The following is a 20302-nucleotide window of genomic DNA, read 5'->3' on the forward strand; positions in this document are numbered from 1 at the left end:
TAATGAAGTCGACTGAGTTGTGTGTGTGTGTGTGTGTGTGTGCGCGCGCGCGCGTGCGTGTGTGCACGTGTACCCCTGAGAACTGCTGTAATAATGTTTTGTATTGTGAAGACTGATGCCACTGGTCAATAATTCTGTGAATGTCCTTCACCTTCAGTAGGCCTAATCGTCCTCATCCTTCAGTGTGTGCATAAATAAATTGTTAACATTTGTTGACATTTGTGTGTTTAAAAACTATTTATAAAACTATATATGAACACATACCGGTATATAGGCTAGATCTGCAAATGCTAGTTCCTAAATATAATTATATAGGATTAATACAAGAAGGGATTGTTAGTTCCTCATTGTCAACTTTCATTTGGCCTGCGTGTGTTGTGATGCTGTAATCAATTTGTGAGAAATACAGAATGACAGTTTTAAGGTTTCACAAATGGTCCAAATAAATAACTTGATAATAAACCAAAACTTCAAAACCAAACAGTTTTTTACTTATCTGTATGGTAACCTCACATCACCAGAATTTTCCCTCTGTATGGCATTGTCTCAAAGTGGGGTTCGGGGACCCCCAGGGGTCCTGCTGGGGGAGTTCCAAATGATAGAAGCCAAATGGACCCTTATGGGTATGTACAGTACAGTAACTCGGAGAGTGTACAAATGGAACCATTTGGTTCCACGTGTACACTCTCAGAGTTAAATTAACATTGATTTTACAAAATAAATTGGGTCTCAGAGATAGAAATGCCATTAAATGGTGGTAGCCTTAAAGCATGTCAAACGGGGATGCTTGAAATTAAAATGGGTGAGAATCACTGCTAAAGCCGTAAATATCTTCACTTATGGGGGTCCCTGGCAAATCTTTTCAAATGGGGGTCCGCTCATATGTGTCAATTACTCAATTTGGGGATCCTTGACATGAAAAAGTTTCAGAACCACTGCTGTATGGAACAGTCAACAGACATGAGGGACTCCCACAGACAGGGGGCGCAAGTTGTCCTTATTGGGATACTATTGCCTAGCAACACATTCCAAACATTCAGCTTCTCCAAGCTAGGGATTTGTAAGCAACTAAGGAAAACATTCACTGACTCAAGGTAAACGAAGTTTGTCTTTTAATGTTTCCTAGATCCATTCAAAACAATAGCTTGCTCTAATATTAATCTGGAGTAAATTTGTTTTACTCGATCAGCAGCTATACTTGCACAGAGTAGCGGATTTATTTATTTTTTTACAGTCTGCATGATGAGCACAGGACAAACTCTAGACGGCCCCGGCTGTATCACCTGGTGGGGATTTAGCCCTGCACGAGACCTGCTGAATACAGGTGAGGTTAACATGCACTATAATGTGATCTTTATTGTTGTTGTGCCTAGATGTTTTCAGCTCTATTTTGTATTCAAGGGACCCCATGATAAGCCCAAAAGTTTTCTTGTCGTCTTTATCCTTTTAGTTGACCTTGTACCAGTAAACTGTACTGTCCTGTACCTTTTCCTATAGCCTATTCAAACCTTTAATAAAGTATTCTATCAATCAATCAATCAAGCACGTTCCATTAAATGTGGATACAATTGTTATTGATGTGCAAAAAAATTAAAATTAAAATGAAATAACTGAGGTGGATGTTGAGTCAGAGTTAAATAATTGACTGAATACAAAGGACCACAATTCGGGCTTTTGTGGTCTTAAGATGTTTGATGTGGGTGTGGTAGCCCCCCCCCCCCCCCTCCCTCAATTTAAAGGAGTACTTCACCCCCAAAATGACTTTTTTACTCATGCCATGGAGACTTTCAATTCAGTTCAATAATTATTTTTGTATTTGTCGTATTCCCAAGACAAAAAAAATGATTATGGTAAATTTACAAAAATGTGATTACTGATTACAATACATTTATTGTAATCACATTTTTGTCTTCGGAATACGACAAAACCCCAAAAAATATTCTTGAACTCAAGTCTCCCTGGCGTGAGTAATCAATAGAAAAAAAGTCATTTTGAGGGTGAACTACTCCTTTAAATGGAATTATTATTGGCATGGCAAACAATTATTGCCAAAGCAAGTGTAAACTAAAAATAATACAAACAGACTGCACTGTTAATAACTTAATAATAACAACTATTTACAATGAACATAGGCCTCAGAATAAAGAAATGTGAAGACCTTTGTAACATTGCAACTTTGTGATCAAATACAAATACATAGTAGCCTCTCTCACTCTGCACTCTCTCTCACCCTCTCAATGTCTCTCTCCCCCCAGGTCCTGAGAGACAGCAGGGGGAGGTCAACCTCTTGCTGGTTGGCAGCGCAGATCCTCGTCACATTCTGAAGACCATCAGCGGCTTGAGGGACAGCGATACCCTTCATGTGAGCCCAGGGGCGTCACACCAAATTCTGGGCCCTGGGTACAAGGATTCACTGTGGGCCCCCCATGAATGTTAACTATTGAAAAATAGCAGATATACAAGCTCACAGCGCGGCACCGAGTGCCGCGCTGCAAGCTTGTAGATCTGCTATTTTTGAAAAATTGTGAAAATGTGTGCAAGAAACCCATGTTTCCATGTCAGTGATGCTCAAACTTTTTCATGTGAAGGACCCCCAAAATTATATGAATTTCGCCACGGACCCCCATCTCAAAATATTTAGTTCCAGGGACTACCCCGGAAGCAAAATTTGAGTTACAAATGTTCCCTTAAAAAATACATATTCAAATATTTGCACACATTTTCAAGACTTTTCAAAAATAGCAGATCTACAAGCTTGCGCCGCGCTGTGAGCTTGTATATCTGCTATTTTTCAATAGCTAAAGTTACTAGGGCCCCTCCACCTTGGGCCCTGGTAACTCAGTCCCACTTTCCTACCCCTTGTGACGCCCCTTCATGTGAGCCTAACGTAAACGAATGTGGATCGACAGCTGTAGCCTAACGCAGTGGTTCTCAACCTTTTCAGGCCGCAACCCCCAAAATAATCACATTTTAACTGGGGACCCCCCACCCTGACGAGCACCAAGAGTTGAGGCATTACATTTTGTATAACACGGTTCTATTGTGAAAATAGCAGGTATACATGCGTTGTGAGCATGTAGATTGTCTATTTTCACAATTCCTGCCTCTAATATGTGACAATTTGGCCAATATTTAATTTGTAATTTTAGAGGTATTCAAAATTCCTTAAATGTCACTTTAGAAATGTGCAGATACCCTCTATACACTTAAACTTTATGTTTGGTTTGTTTACAGTTGAGTGAGAAAACAATGTTGGTATACATTAGGCCTCGGACCCCCAGAGTGTGTACAAATGTACACCTTTTGTACACTCATGAGTTACAGACCTGTAAGGGTCCATTTGGTTCCTAACTATCAATCATTTAGCCCACTGACCTATTGTGTAATGCAGGGGTTCCCAAACGTTTTCGTCTCAGGGCACCCATAAATATTGTTTTAATCCGATGCACCCCTACATTATAATTTTCACTCCCAGCGCCTTATATTTATAGCATATTGTCGTTGTTGGGTGGAAACCTTGCGTGTCCAAAACCGTTCGTTTTGTATTTATCATTTATAAAATGTACTAAACTAGTGAAAACAGCCGATCTACAAGCACACAACGCCTCGCTTGTAGATCTGCTGTTTTCACTAGTTTTGTGCGACAGTCTTGTATGATGAAGCAGGGCTTTGCTTTACCAAAAGACTTGGAGATACGAGGTTTCTGCCCGACAGTGATGATATTTTAGTGATCATGTTGCGAGGAAAACGTTGAGATTATAGCCATTTTGGTTAGAACAAGTGTCCAAATAAATTACAAATATTATCAAATTATCTCGCGGCACCCCTGGACTGCCGTCACGGCACCCCAGGGTGCCCCGTCGTCACCCACTTTGAAAACCCCTGGTGCAATGTGTGACCTTTCTCCGTTTGCCTCCAGATATGGGTCATAGAAAACAGTATGGAAGTGGTGGCCCGTCAATTGCTGCTCATCTATCTGGCTCTTACGCCTCCAGAAAGCATGGGACTTCATGGTAAGTCCACATGGCAAATGAGTGTCAATTAAGGGTCTGGCAGTGTGTGTTTATGGTGACTACGCACCGTTATAATTCATCCTTTACACAACTAAATACAGTACTAACCTTGTAATTTATACAAGGCAAGTACAGTTATAAGTCTCATGCCCAATTGCTTGGTTTCCCGACCTAATATCTTGTTATTGCTAGATTTGGTCAAAGGCCCTTACTATAATTTAGAAGTTGAACTTTTAATGTTGATTCTCTTGAAATGTTTTTATTTTATTTTATCACTGTATTGTGTGCATTTTTCTTCAGTTTTATGAACAGCACTGTGCAATTTTGTTGCTCTATAGAATTGTATTTGTCACAAAGTGAGTTTGTGAATGCCAGGGCAAGTCAGTAAAACAGCGAAAAATCTAAATAGAACAGACCTGGTGAACTTGCAGAAGAATCATAAAGGTTTTCATCTGTCTGATTCAGGCCAGGACAACAATAATGCACAACTGTATTAAATACTATTCCAAAAACCCAACAAAAACTTAATGGAGCACAGTGTCACACCTTCCCCCATGGAAGCTCACTCTCCGGTTGAGCTTTTTCCTTTATATACTCTGCAGACACCACCCTTCCATTTTTGGTCAGCCAACCACCCAAGATGCTCCCCACGTTCTAATCAATCAGCTAACAGGATTAACAGGCACCCCTCACTCCCTCAATCAGAGCTTCAGGCACCACTAGAGCATCTATAAATGTAGTACATCAAATAATTAAATATTAAAATATGTTTTTATATAGGATTAAAAGTTTTATGGTCATAATTCACTGAGATCCTGGATGGCTTGGTTTTAGGCTTAACACAATTGTTATACATATTTTTGTAAAAGTCTATGGGGAAAATGAAAGGGAGATTTTTAGTAGCACCAGTAAACCACTTCTGCTGCCATGCTCTATACCAGTGGTCCTCAAAGTGGATTCCAGGGACTCTGTGGGTTCCTTAATGGGGGTCTAAATTGACCCATACAAGTCTGAAGGCAAAGCTCTCTGTCTACCGAGCAATCTTCGTTCCTACTCTCACCTATGGTCATGAAGTGTGGGTCATGACCGAAAGTATAAGGTCGCAGGTGCAAGCGTCCGAAATGGGTTTCCTCAGACGGGTGGCTGGTATCTCCCTTAGAGATAGGGTGTGAAGTTCAGTCACCCGAGAGAGACTTGGAGTAGAACCGCTGCTCCTACACTTCTATACACCTAAGCTGACTACAAGGAGTCAGCTTAGGTGGTTCGGGCATCTAGTACGGATGCCCCTCGAGCGCCTTCCTAGGTGCACGTCCCACTGGGAGGAGACCCCGTGGCAGACCAAAGACCAGATGGAGGGATTATATCTCCAAACTGGCTTGGGAACGCCTCGGTATACTCCCTGAGGGAGTGGAGGAAGTTGCTCAGGATAAGGAAATCTGGAGGTCTCAGTTGTTACCCCCACGACCCGATTCCGGATAAGCGGTTGAAGATGGATGGATGGAAGTCTGTAACTCAGTGTACAAATGAACACTAACGGGTTCATTTGGTTCCATTTGTACACTGTCAGACTTAAGGGGAGACCTTGAAATGTGAAAGTTTGAGAACCACTGCTCTATACCCCTAACTACAGACAGGCTCCCCCCATAACAGCACCTTCCTGTACTGCAGATAAACAAAAAGCTATGAAAGAGTTTCCACTAACAACATAATGTGCACCTTCTGTGTGATTGGTAATCTATAAGTAGCATACATTTAAATATATCAATGTGTACTGCTGAATTTAGTCTTATGGGGAAAGTCTGTTGACAAGAGACTGCTCTGTGACAGTATTATCCTACTAATATTATCCCACCGCTGCATGATTCAATCACAGAGAAGACTGAGATTTTCCTGGAGGTGTTTGGGAACAGTGAGATCCGCAGCCAGACAGAGGAGACACTGACGCAGGCTGCCTCCCAGCTCTCTCTGTCTGTCAGCGACATGCAGGAGACAGCCACACATCCCTGTCTAGACACCACTCTGCTGAAGGTAAATAGAACGCAGTGGCGTCAGTTCAGAAAAAAGCTAAGGTATGGCAACATGACTGGTGTCTTGCAAAATGTGTTGTTGTTGTTGCCATACCTTAGCAACAGGCATGATACATTTATTTGAAGAAGTACATTCTATTTTCCCCCCGTTTCTACGGTTTCTTGGGCTGGATATGGCAGCCTGGAATGGTTGTTCAAGTGTGCAGCCAAACTTAGCTGACCTGCGGAACCTGGGAATATACCATTTTGTCAAGATGGGGAGAATACAAGTGTGGAGAATATAATTATAATACCTTGTTAAAGTGACCATTTTGTTAAATTTTGCATTTGTAGTTATTTTACTGTAATTTAACAACATAATAACCAGCACAGATAGACAAAGAGACATTCATGGATTCAGATTTAAAAGTAACCTTTATTTCCCCCCCTGGACCCAGGGTATGGCAGTAGCATACCCCTGCCATACCCAATTGACGCCCCTGATAGAACGGCCTGGAATACATACCAGTGTTGTTTTTGACAGCACATGTTGATTTAGTATTAGTCATAGTCTTTTGAATAAAATATAATTTAGTCACCTGAAAAGGTTTGTTTTAGTCTAATTTTAGTCTACTAAATATCATAAGATTTTAGGCGACTAAATCTACAGTTGATTTAGTCAACTGAAATGTATTTTGGCAGGCCTTGATGGCATCATAATGACTGATTTTACACTTAGTTGTGTGCTGATAATAGCAGATCTACAAGCTCACAACGCGTCACGCTGCGACACGTTGTGAACTTGTAGATCTGCTTTTTTCAGCACGCAACACCTGAGAGCAACCAAACATAAAATGACACTCTTCCCCACTAGACCCTCCCTAACGCTTTAGTCTAGTTTTTATTTTGTTGATGAAAATGTCAATATATTTAGTCTTAGTTTTAGTCGTACAGCTTAGTTTTTATTTAGTTTTCGTCAGTGAAAGAAACGCAGTCGACAAACATTTTTCGTCATAGTTTTAGTCAACGAAATCAACACTGAAACATACTGTAGTGATCCACCTCTTCCCGCTTGGGTGAGCTTTTAAACGTTGTTCTCAAACGTACTTACACTAGACATTAGAGTCTGGTCCATGCCGGAATGTTTGGGTGGGTCAGATGGCAATCCCTATTTGGGAGGGTCCTGACTCCTAAACCCACCACTTAGTACTGATGTCTGGGCAGATTATGTTGTCTAAAAGCGCCACATAATTTAGAATCTGTTTGAAAAACGTTGACAAAAGCCTTCAAAAATATAAGCTCATGTGTCACAACGCAGCACGCTGTGGGCTTGTAGATCTGCTACTGAAGAAGTTCTATGACGGAAAGCTTTATTAAACTGAAAATAAAGAACTTGATTTTCCCTTACATTTTTCATCTCAGATCTGCTACTTAAAAAAGTAAAATAATGGCAGATATATCTATTGCATATTATTGAGTTGATTTCGTTTTACCAAGTAGATTTGTACTGCTGTATAATTGCAGCACAAAGATATCAGTAAGAGACCTCCATCCCATTTTGTTTGCACCTCTATACAGTATAAGGAACGTGATGAGCTGGTCAGGATATTCAAGCTGTGGACCCAGCCTCCACCACCAGCAGCAGCAGCAGCATCTTGTGGCCGTGATGCCCCAGTCTCCATGACCAAGGCCTGGGACGGCCGGGTCAGGAAGCACCTGGGGAAGCGCTATGACTCCAGGCAGGGCTGCTTTGACTGGGACCTCACCATGAAGCTGCATCAGAGTGGGGTATTACTTTTATTTATTTTTTATCCCTTGATTTTGTAACCCATTTCTCCCCCGGTGTCAATTATCTAATGCAGTGGTTCTCAAACCCTTTGGGCTTCAGTACCCCCGTTAATCGACAACATTTTGATTCGAAATATACCGATTTCTCAAAAGATCACTTTTTATGTCAATATGTTGAAAATAAAAGTAAATAATGTATTGTTTTCTATTCAGTAACAGTTGCAAGTAAAACATCGTACTTAATTTGGTTTAAAGCTTTACAGCAGCGCGTTCACATACATTTGTCAAGTTTTATCATTAAATATATCAGTAAAATCAATGTTTCCATTTTCCATTTCTATCAATTTCCATCCCGCAAGTACCCCCTGTAATAGACCTACCTCTGCGTACCCCCCATTTGAGAAACACTGATCTAATGTAATCTTGGGTGCTACAATCATTCTGCCAACCTGGGGAGACAACGAACTGACTTCATGATTCCTACTATGCATGAGGAGTCCAAGTTGTGTGGAAGGAACACGTTATTCCAACCAGTTCCTTTCCCCTCCATCAGGCGCCCTGGCTGGCCAGGGGGAGTCAGTATAGAGACCAGGATTACTGTATTAGTTTTTTGTGAGGGTACCTACCCTCGGAGACAAAGGGATAACATGCAAACTCCACACAGAGAGGACCTTTTGCCAACCCCACCTATAGGATATGGGCGCTGATGACGCGGAGGAGAGAACCCGCTCCGAGCGCCCACAGCGCCCCCCCCCCCCCCCCCCCCCCGGCAGGGAATCGAACCCAGGACCTTCTAGCTGTGAGACGACATCACTATCTCTGTGTTGGTAGATTGATGGTCAGATCTCTAGAAATTGTTGAATGTTCCACAATAGACACAGTGGCGGGCATACAGTATGTAATATGATAGTGGTTCTCAAAGTATGATCTGGGGACAGTTTAAACACTTATAGCCCTGTTTTATTTTTTAGCTATTCGAAAATGAGATTGCTTTGTGAGAACATTTTTGTCAAATCTTGAGAAACTTTGACAAATCTTTTATAGGGATCTCTGGTACAATATCTTTTGAAATGAGGGTCTGTGGCCATTACAAATTAAAATGTGGGGTCCACTGTCTTATGATGTGGTGATTGCCTTGATATTTTTGCCGGCGGGACCGCAGTGGTACAGGGGTAGAGTGGCCGGTAGAGCGTCCGGATAGGAGCGGCGATGTTCCCAGTTCGATCCCGGGCTCCCCCAGAGTTGCCGCCGAAGTGTCCTTGGGCAAGACACTGAACCCCTAACTGCTCCCGATGAGCAGGTTGGTGCCTTGCATGCAAGGTTTCCTCCGCCATCGGTGTATGAATGTGTGTGTGAATGGGTGAATGTAATGCAAAATCTCTGTAAAGCGCTTTGGATAAAAAGTGCTATATGAATGCAACATTTACCATGTTACATCAACTCCTTGTTTAATATCTATGCTCAGTGCGGCGTCATCAACAAACTGCAGTACGTTCAGTGGAGGGAAAAGGGCTTGGCATTTGAGATGAGGGAAGGGATCTACCAAACAGCCAACCCAACCTTGCTCTCCACGCGAGTATTCAGTCAGGTAAGCAAATGTCTGTACATGTGTGTATTATGACCAGGGGTGTTGCACCTACTTCTGGGCCCTGGGTACAAGGATTCACTGCGTTATTTTGTGCTTTAATTAACTATTGAAAAAATAGCAGATATACAAGCTCACAGCGCAGCACTCGGTGCAAGCTTGTAGATCTGCTATTTTTTTTAAATCACGAAAGTTTGTGCAAGTTTTCGAGTTTTTTTTTGAAAAACCTATGTTTCTGTGTCAGTGGTGCTCAAATGAAGGACCCCAAAATGATATGTATTTGGCCACGGACCCCCATCTCAAAATATTTAGTTCCAGGGACCCCCCCAGAAGCAAAATCTGAGTTACAAATGTTCGCTTAAAAAATACATATATTCAAAGATTTGCATACAGTTTCACGACTTTTCAAAAATAGCAGATCTACAAGCTCGCTGCCGCGCTGTGAGCTTGTAGATCTGCTATTTTTCAATAGCTAAAGTGTAAAATAATTAAGGCCCCTCCACCTTGGGCCATTATGGCCACGGTGCCTGAGGCTGTGATGTCATGTCACGTGCGTCGTGCGACTACATCCTTCAATGACTGTGTGTGTGTGTGTGTGTGTGTGTGTGTGTGTGTGTGTGTGTGTGTGTGTGTGTGTGTGTGCGTGCGTGCGTGCGTGCGTGCGTGCGTGCGTGCGTGCGTGCGTGCGTTAGAGGGGTGACAGAGTGGGAGCTAGGGGCTACTGGGGAGACATTGTGTCCAGCCCATACCTCTCCTTTGGCGTCGAGACCGATGACAAGACCCTGCTGCAGACGCAGAACGGGCAACATGTCAAGGTAAAATGTAATATAATAACTACACCAGGGGTCTTCAACGTTTTCAGGCCAAGGACTCCTTAGTTGAGAGAGAGATGAAGCAGGGACCCCCACCACAACCTGTTCATAGATTCCATAGTTTCATTGTCTGACAGCGCTATCATCAGTGTATTTTGGATTCATGTTAATGTGGGTTTTCAGTGCACTTGAACCGTCAATACTTAATGAACTTGACTTTGCACTGTACTTAGTCTGCTCTTTTCCCCCTCCAAAGATCTTAGCAAAAAATAGCCGATCTACAAGCTCACAACGCCTCGCGCTGCGAGGCGTTGTGAGCTTGTAGATCGGCTATTTTTGGCTAAAGTTCTCAGAATATGGATGCTAGGGTTCAAGTGGTTAATATAAAAAAGGGGAAAAAACAAGCTTCTATCACACAAAGATTTGGAGGACCCCCTGTAGTAACTCTGAGGACCCCCTAGGGGTCCCGGAATCCCTGTTGAAGACCCCTGAACTACACTGCTGTCACTTATTTCAGCAGTTCGTTTAAATAAACTGTTAGGTTTCAGTACACACGTGTTGAGGGTGAATTGCTTGTGTTTGTGCCTCCTTCACCCACAGACAGCCCAGGACATCTCCTATGCAAACGTGCAGGTGTTGTTCCGCTCTCTCTCCTGTAGAGGGGGCCGCTCCACTACTTCCCAGCCACACACTGGGAGCCAGATGGCAGAGGAGTCATCAATGCAGCCAGAGGCTCGCCACAAAGCCATCAACATTCATGGTAAAACATATCTACCAAAAGCACATTGCAGAAAATGTATAGAACACAATGTAATGATTCACAATAGAAACAAGAATAGAAAGAAGTAAATGAAATCATTTTAACACTCATCTTTTATATATTCTTTAATTACAATCTAAAATATGAACCCTTGTTGTAAAAAACTAAAGTTGTCCTTTAAGTAAATGAAATTAGTTACTTTACACCACTGAAACACACAATGGCTTAGTTAGTGTGTTTGCCCAGCAGGGCAACCACACTCTATTACTTACTAACTTTATTCTCTGTTTCTAGAGTAACTAAAAGTTTAACTCCTACTCCTCCCACAGTTTTCGCGCCACACACTCGCGCCATATGTCAAATCGACTGGCTTCATCAGGAATTAGCAATTTGCTTTTTTCTAAGAGAAAAGTTTTATTGTTTAATTGATATTAATTTATTCGTGAATACATTTTCCCCACTGACATTAATTAAAGTCAGTGGTTAATATTAACTTTTCCCAAATATGGAGATGACTGACATCATAGACCACATGAGACCATATAATATGTCCATATATGGGCATTCCCCCCGAAAACGGGAATCATACTGTAAGTATGATTCCCAGATGATGCCCTGTTACGCCCTGTTATAGTTTATAGATGCACTGTTGGGGTACCCCCTTATACTCCTATATGGGGATTACAATGCACAAGATGCATTTACTTACTGGTAAACAAACATAGCCCCCAAAATATGATTTGAAACACACAGGGCAACCACACTTGCAATTTCACAAATTTGCACATTTTCTAGTTATATTCGTCTTTATTGAACCCTTTGTTTCTTATCAGATCTGATGCATCTGAAGGGGGTCTCGGTGACGTTCCTGCCGGTGGATTGGCTCTCCAGACTGCCAGGGAAGCAGAGATACTCCCAGCTCTTCAACACAGTCTACGTTGCCGCCAGGTGTGCTATATTTGTTGCAAGTCTGAGTGCATGGTTTGTACATACGGTGTAACAGTGGTTCTCTAAGCCAGTGGTTCTCAACCTTTTCAGGCCGCGACCCCCAAGATAATCATATTTGAACCGGGGAACCCCCCCCCCCCCCCCCCACCGCGACGAGCACTTGGAATTGTAGGAGTTGGCATTACATTTAGTTTGACCTGAAAATAGTGAAAATAGCAGATCTACATGCTCACAACGCCTCGCAACGCGAGGCGTTGTGAGAGCATGTAGAGAGCATGTAGATGAGGTCAAACTAAGGCCATGGCTACACGGAGCTGGATATTTCATATATCCTGGTTTTTCAGATATCCACATAGAAAAATATCTAGGTCCACATGGAGCTGGATATTTCATATATCCCGTTTTTTCAGATATCCACATAGAAAAATATCTAGGTCCACACAACAAAGATATCTAGGTCGAACAAGCACACACACAGTAAAGTCTTCAGAGATATCCGGGTTCCCTGTCTACACGGATCCAGTGAATCGGATATTTTTCAATCTCTCCACTTATTTATCCGGTTTAAAAAATATCCAGTTTCACGGCCAAAATATCCAGCTTCGTGTGGCTGCAAGGCAGTGCAAGCCCCAACAGCACAAAAAAATGTCTAGCTTCAGAAATATCCAGCTCCGTGTAGCCATGGCCTAAATGTAATGCCAACTCTTTTTTCACAATTTCTGCCTGTAATATTTGACAATTTGACCAATGTTTGACCAGAGGTACTAAAACGGTCGATAAAGTCCTTAAAATTGTCACTTTAGAAATGTGTAGATACCCCGTACACACTTGTACTGTATGTTGGTCTGTTTACTGTTGAGTGAGAAAACATGTTAGCTAAACATCTGGGGACCCCCCCCCCAAAAAATAATTTCCCACAGGTCGAGAACCACTGCTCTAAGTGACGTTTGTTTCAGGAGGTCCGCAGCAAAAGTAGACGCAGTTTTCATTTGACCACTTTCACCTATTCCAAAATTGCCAACTTCCCAACACATCGCATCGTGACAGATCTGCTATTTTCGAAGCATTGAGAAGGTGACAGTTTTTGAAAAAGAAAATTACATTTTTTAAAGCAAATCCTATGGAGTCCACAAAATATTTTTAGATGCAGGTCTGTGACCAAACACAAATACATTTGGGGGTCCTTGGCATGTTTGAGAACCACTGCTGTGCATCATCATCATCATCATCATCATCATCATCATCATCATCACACTCAGGGCCGGTTCCTGGCATAAGCAACATAAGCGGCCGCTTAGGGCCACAACCAATAAGGGGGCCACATCACAGGAAGAAGATATTTTTTACACATATTGTTACATTATGTCATGTATCCCCAGTCCAAAAACTAGCACTATTATTTTAATATGCACTCCCCTTCCTCCTTCATGAGCAAGTCAATATGCCTCCAAAAAGAACATTTCGATCTGATGCTACAGATTATTTATAATCTTGCATAGGGCCACTTGAGTCCTAGAACCGGCACTGATCACACTAAATGTAAATGTGTCAGGACAGCATTTCCATTCCAACTCCTCCACTCTGCAGACTACTTTGATTGCCATTCCCACGCGTTCACTGCCTGTGTTTTTCATTGCAGCCTGGTGCACCAGTTGGACCCTGCGTTGAGACAGATTGCAGCACCAGGAGCTGTGCTCGTCGTGGAACTGGCCAAGTGAGTTTTTTAAATAGTAACACCCCCTCGTTACCATGGTGACCATTCAGTCACCTGCTGCAAATACAGACACCCAAATAGCCTACTATTATAATACATGGCAAATAACGTATAGTCACACTTAACATTTTATGGCATTGGCCAACATCCTTTGTTGACTATAGGGTTCAGGCTTACATTGCTGATAGGGCATAGCGGTGGGCGTGGTTTTCTGTTGCCACAAAAAAAAAAATCAATTTATATCAATACTTTTAAGCCTAGAATCAAGCTATCCAGGATCCTAGTGAATCATGACCATAAAACCTTTGATTCTGTGAAATTAGAAAGAAAAAAGAAAACCGCTAAACTATTTATTAAATGACAATTAAATATTCTTTTATTTATGCTTATCAACAACAAATACATATCGGCTACTGCCATCAGTTAATGTCAGCTTCATTTGCTGATACCGATATTGACCGAAAAGTGCAAATAGTGTCCGATACCGATATCTGGCCGATACCGATGGTGCATCCCTAATTGTCAGCGAGCCCAAAACTGTTACTAGTAACTAAACAGCAGATTAAAGTTAAATATTGCAGCTTTAATAATAACAATATGTATTTTCATACAGTTAAGCTTCACTGTTGGCTCTGTACTTGGTCTAGCTGTTTTCCCTCTACAGTTTTGAGGCTAGTTTCACTGTGTGTGTGTGTGTGTGTGTGTGTGTGTGTGTGTGTGTGTGTGTGTGTGTGTGTGTGTGTGTGTGTGTGTGTGTGTGTGTGTGTGTGTGTGTTGCAACATCTCTGTGGTGTGTCAAAGCTCCTCCCCTCTCTGACTCAGTCAGGAAACAGGAAGTCAGGCACACAGAGAAGTCAGGCACACTCTTCTCTGTCCACACAGACACACACACAGAGACAGGCGATAAGATTCACGTTCAGATCAAACACACATCTTCCAGTGAGGAGGACAGACATTGTTTCCACAGCTACAGGAGGGAATACTGCCCCAGACCACTGGAACCTAACAAGAACCACCATTCAAAGTGAAAGTAAACTCCAGGGAACATTCTAGAGGAGGGAGTGTTACCACCACTGACTGGCTCATTTCCTTTATTGAGCAGAGTGTTTGTTGCTTCGTTCAGGGACAAAATGGCATCCAAGGCAACTCGCCCAGAAGAGGATTATTCCTGTCCTGTGTGTTGTGACATCTTTAAAAATCCTGTTCTCCTGTCCTGTAGCCACAGCTTCTGTAAAGCCTGTCTGCAGGAATGGTGGAGAGAGAAGGTAATAAAAGAATGTCCAGTTTGTAAGGAGAGACATTCAGTGGATCCACCCAGAAACCTGGCTCTGAAGAACCTGTGTGAGGCCTTCATACAGGAGAGACAGCAGAGAGCTTCAACAGGGTCTGAGGTTGAGGATCTCTGCAGTCTGCATGCAGAGAAACTCAAACTGTTCTGTCTGGAATGTCAACAGCCAGTGTGTGTTGTGTGTCGAGATTCTAAAAAACACACCAACCACCGTTTCAGACCCATCGATGAAGCTGCACTGGATCACAAGGAGAAAGTGCAGAAATCACTGAAGCCTTTACAGAAGAAACTGAAGGTTTTTAATAAACTTAAAACAAACTGTGACCAAACAGCAGAACACATTAAGGTCCGGGCCCGGCACACAGAGATGCAGCTGAAGGAACGGTTTAAGAAGATGCATCAGTTTCTGCAAAAGGAAGAGGAGGCCAGGATCACTGCACTGAGGGAGGAAGAGCAGCAGAAGACTCAGATGATGGAGGAGAAGATTGAGTGTCTGAACAGAGACATATCAACCCTTTCAGACACAATCAGAGCCATAAAGGAGTATCTGAGAGCTGAACACATCTCATTCCTGCAGAACTACAAGACCACAATGGAAAGAGCCCAGTTCACACTGCAGGACCCACAGCCGGTCTCAGGAGCACTGATAGACGAGGCCAAACACCTGAAGAACCTGGCCTTCAGAGTCTGCGACAAGGTGAAGGACATTGTCTGCTACACTCCTGTCATCCTGGACCCCAACACTGCCCATCCAAAACTCATCCTGTCTGATGATCTGACCAGTGTGAGGTGTGGAGATGAACAGCAGCTTCCTGACAACCCAGAGAGGTTTGACCTCTGGCGGTGTGTCCTGGGTTCTGAGGGCTTTAACTCTGGGACTCACAGCTGGGATGTCGAGGTTGGACACAGTACAAGCTGGGGACTGGGTGTGTCAGCAGAGTCTTTTCAGAGGAAGGGAAAGGGAGGGGGTCAACACTGGAGCATCTATGTATATGAAGGTAAATACACAGCATTCTCCTCACTAGGGCGCACTGTTCTCTCAGTGAAGCAGAACCCCGAGAAGATCAGAGTCCAGCTGGACTGGAACAAAGGAAAGCTGTCCTTCTCTGATCCTGATACTAACACACGCATTCACACCTTCAAACACACTTTCACTGACACACTCTTTCCATTCGTTGGCAATTATCACACTCGCCCTCTGAGGATGTTACCATGGAAGATTAGTTTAACTCTGGAACCATGTAGTTAGATGTGTGGTAGTGGCAGTAAATTTATGTAACTATACATCAGTTCGAACAATTATATTACATAGTACAATATGGTATAAATGTCCAGTCTAAGGTCATGCTTACTCTAGCTTACGCAAACGCCTCCTGGACTGACACTACAGGAAGCTGCTGAAAACCTGTGTGGTCACTCATGAGTGACCACATACCTGCACCCAGGCCCATAAGAAGCTGTTAGTCTGGTTTAACGCAGACGCTGTGTCACCCTGAGGAACTGAGGGACACGTGCACACACAAACACACACGCACACAGACACACACGCACGCACGCACGCACGCACGCACGAAACCTTCAAAGCCAGAGGATCAGACTGTAACTTGTTTGACCACGACGACCACTCGCTGCTCACTCTGTTTCCTTGGAATTATCGGTTTCCTTGTAATTATCATGTATTGTATGTTGTGCAATGACCAATCAATGTATGTAACAAAACCTGTTTGTATGGTTCCATGCCATTGTTGTGCTGCTCCGTCCCCTTATGCCTAAGGGGCAGAGCCAGACAATATATACCTGTATCTTTCTCCTATTCGGGGTGCTTCACTAGACTGGAGCACCCGGGCATACACTATGCTGGGCCATTCTCTGGTGACAGCTACGTGCTGTCCCTAGACTAAACTGACCCGGACGTATGCTTATGTGCTTTCTCTCATTGACAGCCCCGGCTGTCATGAGACAGATCACACACTTTTGATATGTTCGTTAAATAAACAAACGCTCAGAAACTCAACCTAGTGACTTCTTATTGAACACTCTCGGTACCGATTGCCTCCAAGTGTGCGACAATGTACACCCCATATTTGGCCACATCAGATGATGATGATGATGATGTATTAATGATATATTAGTAATAGTACTAGTGCCAACAATAATGGTAATTAATATTTAGGGGATCTATAGAAATGTAATTATCTCAGTAGTAAACATCGAGATACTTTACTTTAAAATGTATCAGACTATTATTATGATATTATGATATTGCATTTAACAGTACTGTACTTTTGACACTATTTCCTAATATAGAATCGTCACGTTGGAACAATGTCTTTATGACAATATAAAGAATGACATGTTGTAATATGATGGCTAGCAGAGGTCAGTATGTTAAAGTTTTACTATGTAACTTTTTTTATAAAACAAATCTTAAAATTGTCCTAACTGTTAAATCGCTAAAGTTTTAGAACACCCACTCCGTTATTTTCAGCTTCTGAAGCCTTCTCTTTATATGTTTTCTATGAGCCGTGAGGGGGGGAGAATTTCGCGCCATGATGACGTAATCTGCATCATCTGTATACGTTGTGTATACGTTGCCCAATCACATCGCCGATCATGCACACATGGTACACTACCGGCCAATCACAGCTTATCTGCCCTGGTCTTGAAGTGGGGTCGCCATATTTGTAGTCGCCGTGTGTCTCTTTACTCAAAAAGTAATCTCGCCTACCAGGCAGGGTGAAGTCGTCCGTTTCTCCGGAATGCCTGAACGCCCAGGAACCAGGGACCCCTCTAAAGATAGCTCTCGGCGTTGTGGAGGCAGACGCGGGGGTGTGAAGGTACGAAAAACGGGCGAAAGACGCGAACGCGACCGCGGTTTGCTATATGGCTACTGACCACTAGTTGAGAATCTTACACAGTATAGCTTTAAATATTACATTAGTTTTATGAAACCAGAACGGTGAGGTAGACTATGAACCCTGCAGCCACTTGATTAAATGATAACACCATAATAAAATATTAAAACAGTTTACTTGGAGGTATTGTGGTTCCAATTATGTCACGTTGTGTGTGTGTGTGTGTGTGTGTGTGTGTGTGTGTGTGTGTGTGTGTGTGTGTGTGTGTGTGTGTGTGTGTGCGCTCCAGCTATCACTGTTCCCCCCCTTGCACTCCTTGTGGGCTGCCTCATAAGGGTTCAGCTGGGTTAAGGAGTAGGTAACTATCATTATCATATCATATCAATAGGAAAAATGAATGGAGCATTTATTCTGCTGCACCAGAAAACCGTGCCCGCTGCTATGCCCTATATCCCATTTCCCACTTGTGAGAGAGTCGGTCTGGGCTAAGAGCATCTGCTAAATGCCTAGGTTGTAAAACCAGCACCTTCTTTACTGTGTACATCTCAGTTACCTACTGGACCTGACCAAACAGCAGGCGGCGGGCTTCGCAGAGAGAGTGGTGGACATCGCTAAGGATGCTGGCTTCGCGCCGACGGGACGGCAGATGGAGCGCGATGACGTCCACGCCACCTTCTCACTGCAGACGGAGTAACTGCATGGCTGAGTCCATGACACGTGTGGCACAGCTCGAAATATACTGTGGGCTCTCTGATCGCCGGCATCTCTAGCAGGGCCTTACAGTACGCGGTGGTTCTCAACCTTTTCAGGCTGCAATCCCCAAAATAATCATATTTTAACCGGGGACCCCCCAAGAGTTGAGGAATTACATTTTGTATAACTCGGTTCTATTGTGAAAATATCAGATCTACATGCTCACAACGCCTCGCGTTGCGAGGCGTTGTGAGCTTGTAGATCTGATATTTTCACAATGTTTGCCTCTAATATTTGACAATTTGACCAATGTTTAATTTGTCATTTTAGAGGTATTAAAAAGTCCTTTCGAACCTGCATATACCCTCTATACACTTAAACTGTATGTTGGTTTGTTTACTGCTGAGTGAGAAAACAATGTTGCACATTAAGTTAATCATCTGGGGACCCCCCCAAAATAATTTGGGACCTCTGGGGGTCCCGACCCACAGGTTGAGAACCACTGCAGTAGTGCACCGTTTCCCCAAACAGTGGGTCGGGACCCATGTGTGGGTCGTGGACCAAGTTTTATGGGTCATCCTGTTTTATTTTCCTACAGGGAAATAAAAATACATATTTTCCTTAAGAATTTATATATATATATATATATTTTTTTTTTTTTTTTTTTTTTTTTAAGAATTGTATATATTTTCAAACAAACACATCTAAGAATTTCCAGATATAAAATATTATAATAATTAAGAAGAGAGCTTTCTCTTTTGATTCAAGGGCTAAAATGTTTGGGAAACACCCACAGTAAAGTGTTAATGTAACTCTGAGAGTTTCAAATGGATAAATAAACACTGTGGATTTCACCATGAAGGGACAAAGAGGTCAAATCACAAAGAGCATTATTTGTAGAGATGCAACTGTCTGAAAGTAAAGCTGACATTTATTCAGAGCTCACTTACACATAACGTTTGTTCTCATTTAATATTGCACATGAATGTTTCGTTTCTTCCTTCATTCTCTTTCTGATCGTTTGTATTTTCCAAAAGGATATATTACTTTTGTACAATCCTCCCATTGTTATGAATTCCCTTTTGAATTGACAATAATTTAAACACTTTTGTTCTGTACACAGTATAATATCAAGTATTAATGTTACGTGGAAATCACATCGCGGAAGCTTGTATCTCGCAGTAGTTCAATGGATGAATGCTGAAACATTGTCACAACATTTGTATGAGACCTGCACGTGTGCGTGCGTGTGTTAGGGCATTCACGATTAGTGATTTTTAGTATTCGAATTATTCGACCTCAAAGTATTCGAATAGTCGAATATTCGACAGGACTGGCCAAACTGTCAAATATTAAGTAAGCAAGAGGCGAACATTGTGAAAATAGCCGATCTACATGCTCACAACGCCTCGCGTTGCGAGGCGTTGTGAGCATGTACATCAGCTATTTTCACAATATTTATCTGTGGAACCGAGTCACATTAAATGTAATACCTACAATTCCAAGTGCTTGTCAGGGTGGGGGTCGCCAGTTCAAATATGTTTATATTGGGGGTCACGGCCTAAAAAGGTTTGAGAACCCCTGGTATAGAGCATTAACAAATTCATCCATCAGGGGCATTGACAACTCATTCTTATGACTTCCTATCTAGCCAAGCTTTATAAACTATATATTTTTTAAAGAGAAAACAATAAAATAATATAAGCGAATATTCGACTTTGGTGAACAACGTCGAATAGTGACTTTGATATTCGAATATTCGAATATTTGGTGAATGCCCTAGCGTGTGTGTGCGTGCGTGTGTGCGTGCGTGCGCGTTTGTGTGTGTGTGTAATCCCCT

General features: G+C 42.5%; 2 protein-coding genes across 2 annotated transcripts; both read left to right on the forward strand.

Annotated features, from left to right (window-relative positions):
• Positions 1-1242: 1242 nt before the first annotated feature.
• Positions 1243-18463, forward strand: dnaaf3l (dynein axonemal assembly factor 3 like; the record flags this gene model as incomplete). Its single annotated transcript, XM_080747494.1, has 11 exons — positions 1243-1324; positions 2256-2362; positions 3920-4013; positions 5887-6041; positions 7598-7807; positions 9273-9395; positions 10085-10207; positions 10805-10964; positions 11798-11912; positions 13552-13626; positions 18319-18463. 11 exons carry the CDS (start codon positions 1243-1245, stop codon positions 18461-18463), a joined length of 1389 nt encoding a protein of 462 aa, XP_080603620.1.
• Positions 14757-16163, forward strand: LOC308303814 (nuclear factor 7, ovary-like; the record flags this gene model as incomplete). The annotated part of the gene is made up of 1 exon (XM_080748313.1): positions 14757-16163. The coding sequence occupies one exon, from the start codon at positions 14757-14759 to the stop codon at positions 16161-16163; it is 1407 nt and encodes a 468-aa protein (XP_080604439.1).
• Positions 18464-20302: the final 1839 nt, after the last annotated feature.

The sequence above is a fragment of the Nannobrachium achirus genome (genome assembly GCF_963921795.1).
Source record: "Nannobrachium achirus genome assembly, chromosome: 18".
NCBI lineage: Eukaryota > Metazoa > Chordata > Actinopteri > Myctophiformes > Myctophidae > Nannobrachium > Nannobrachium achirus.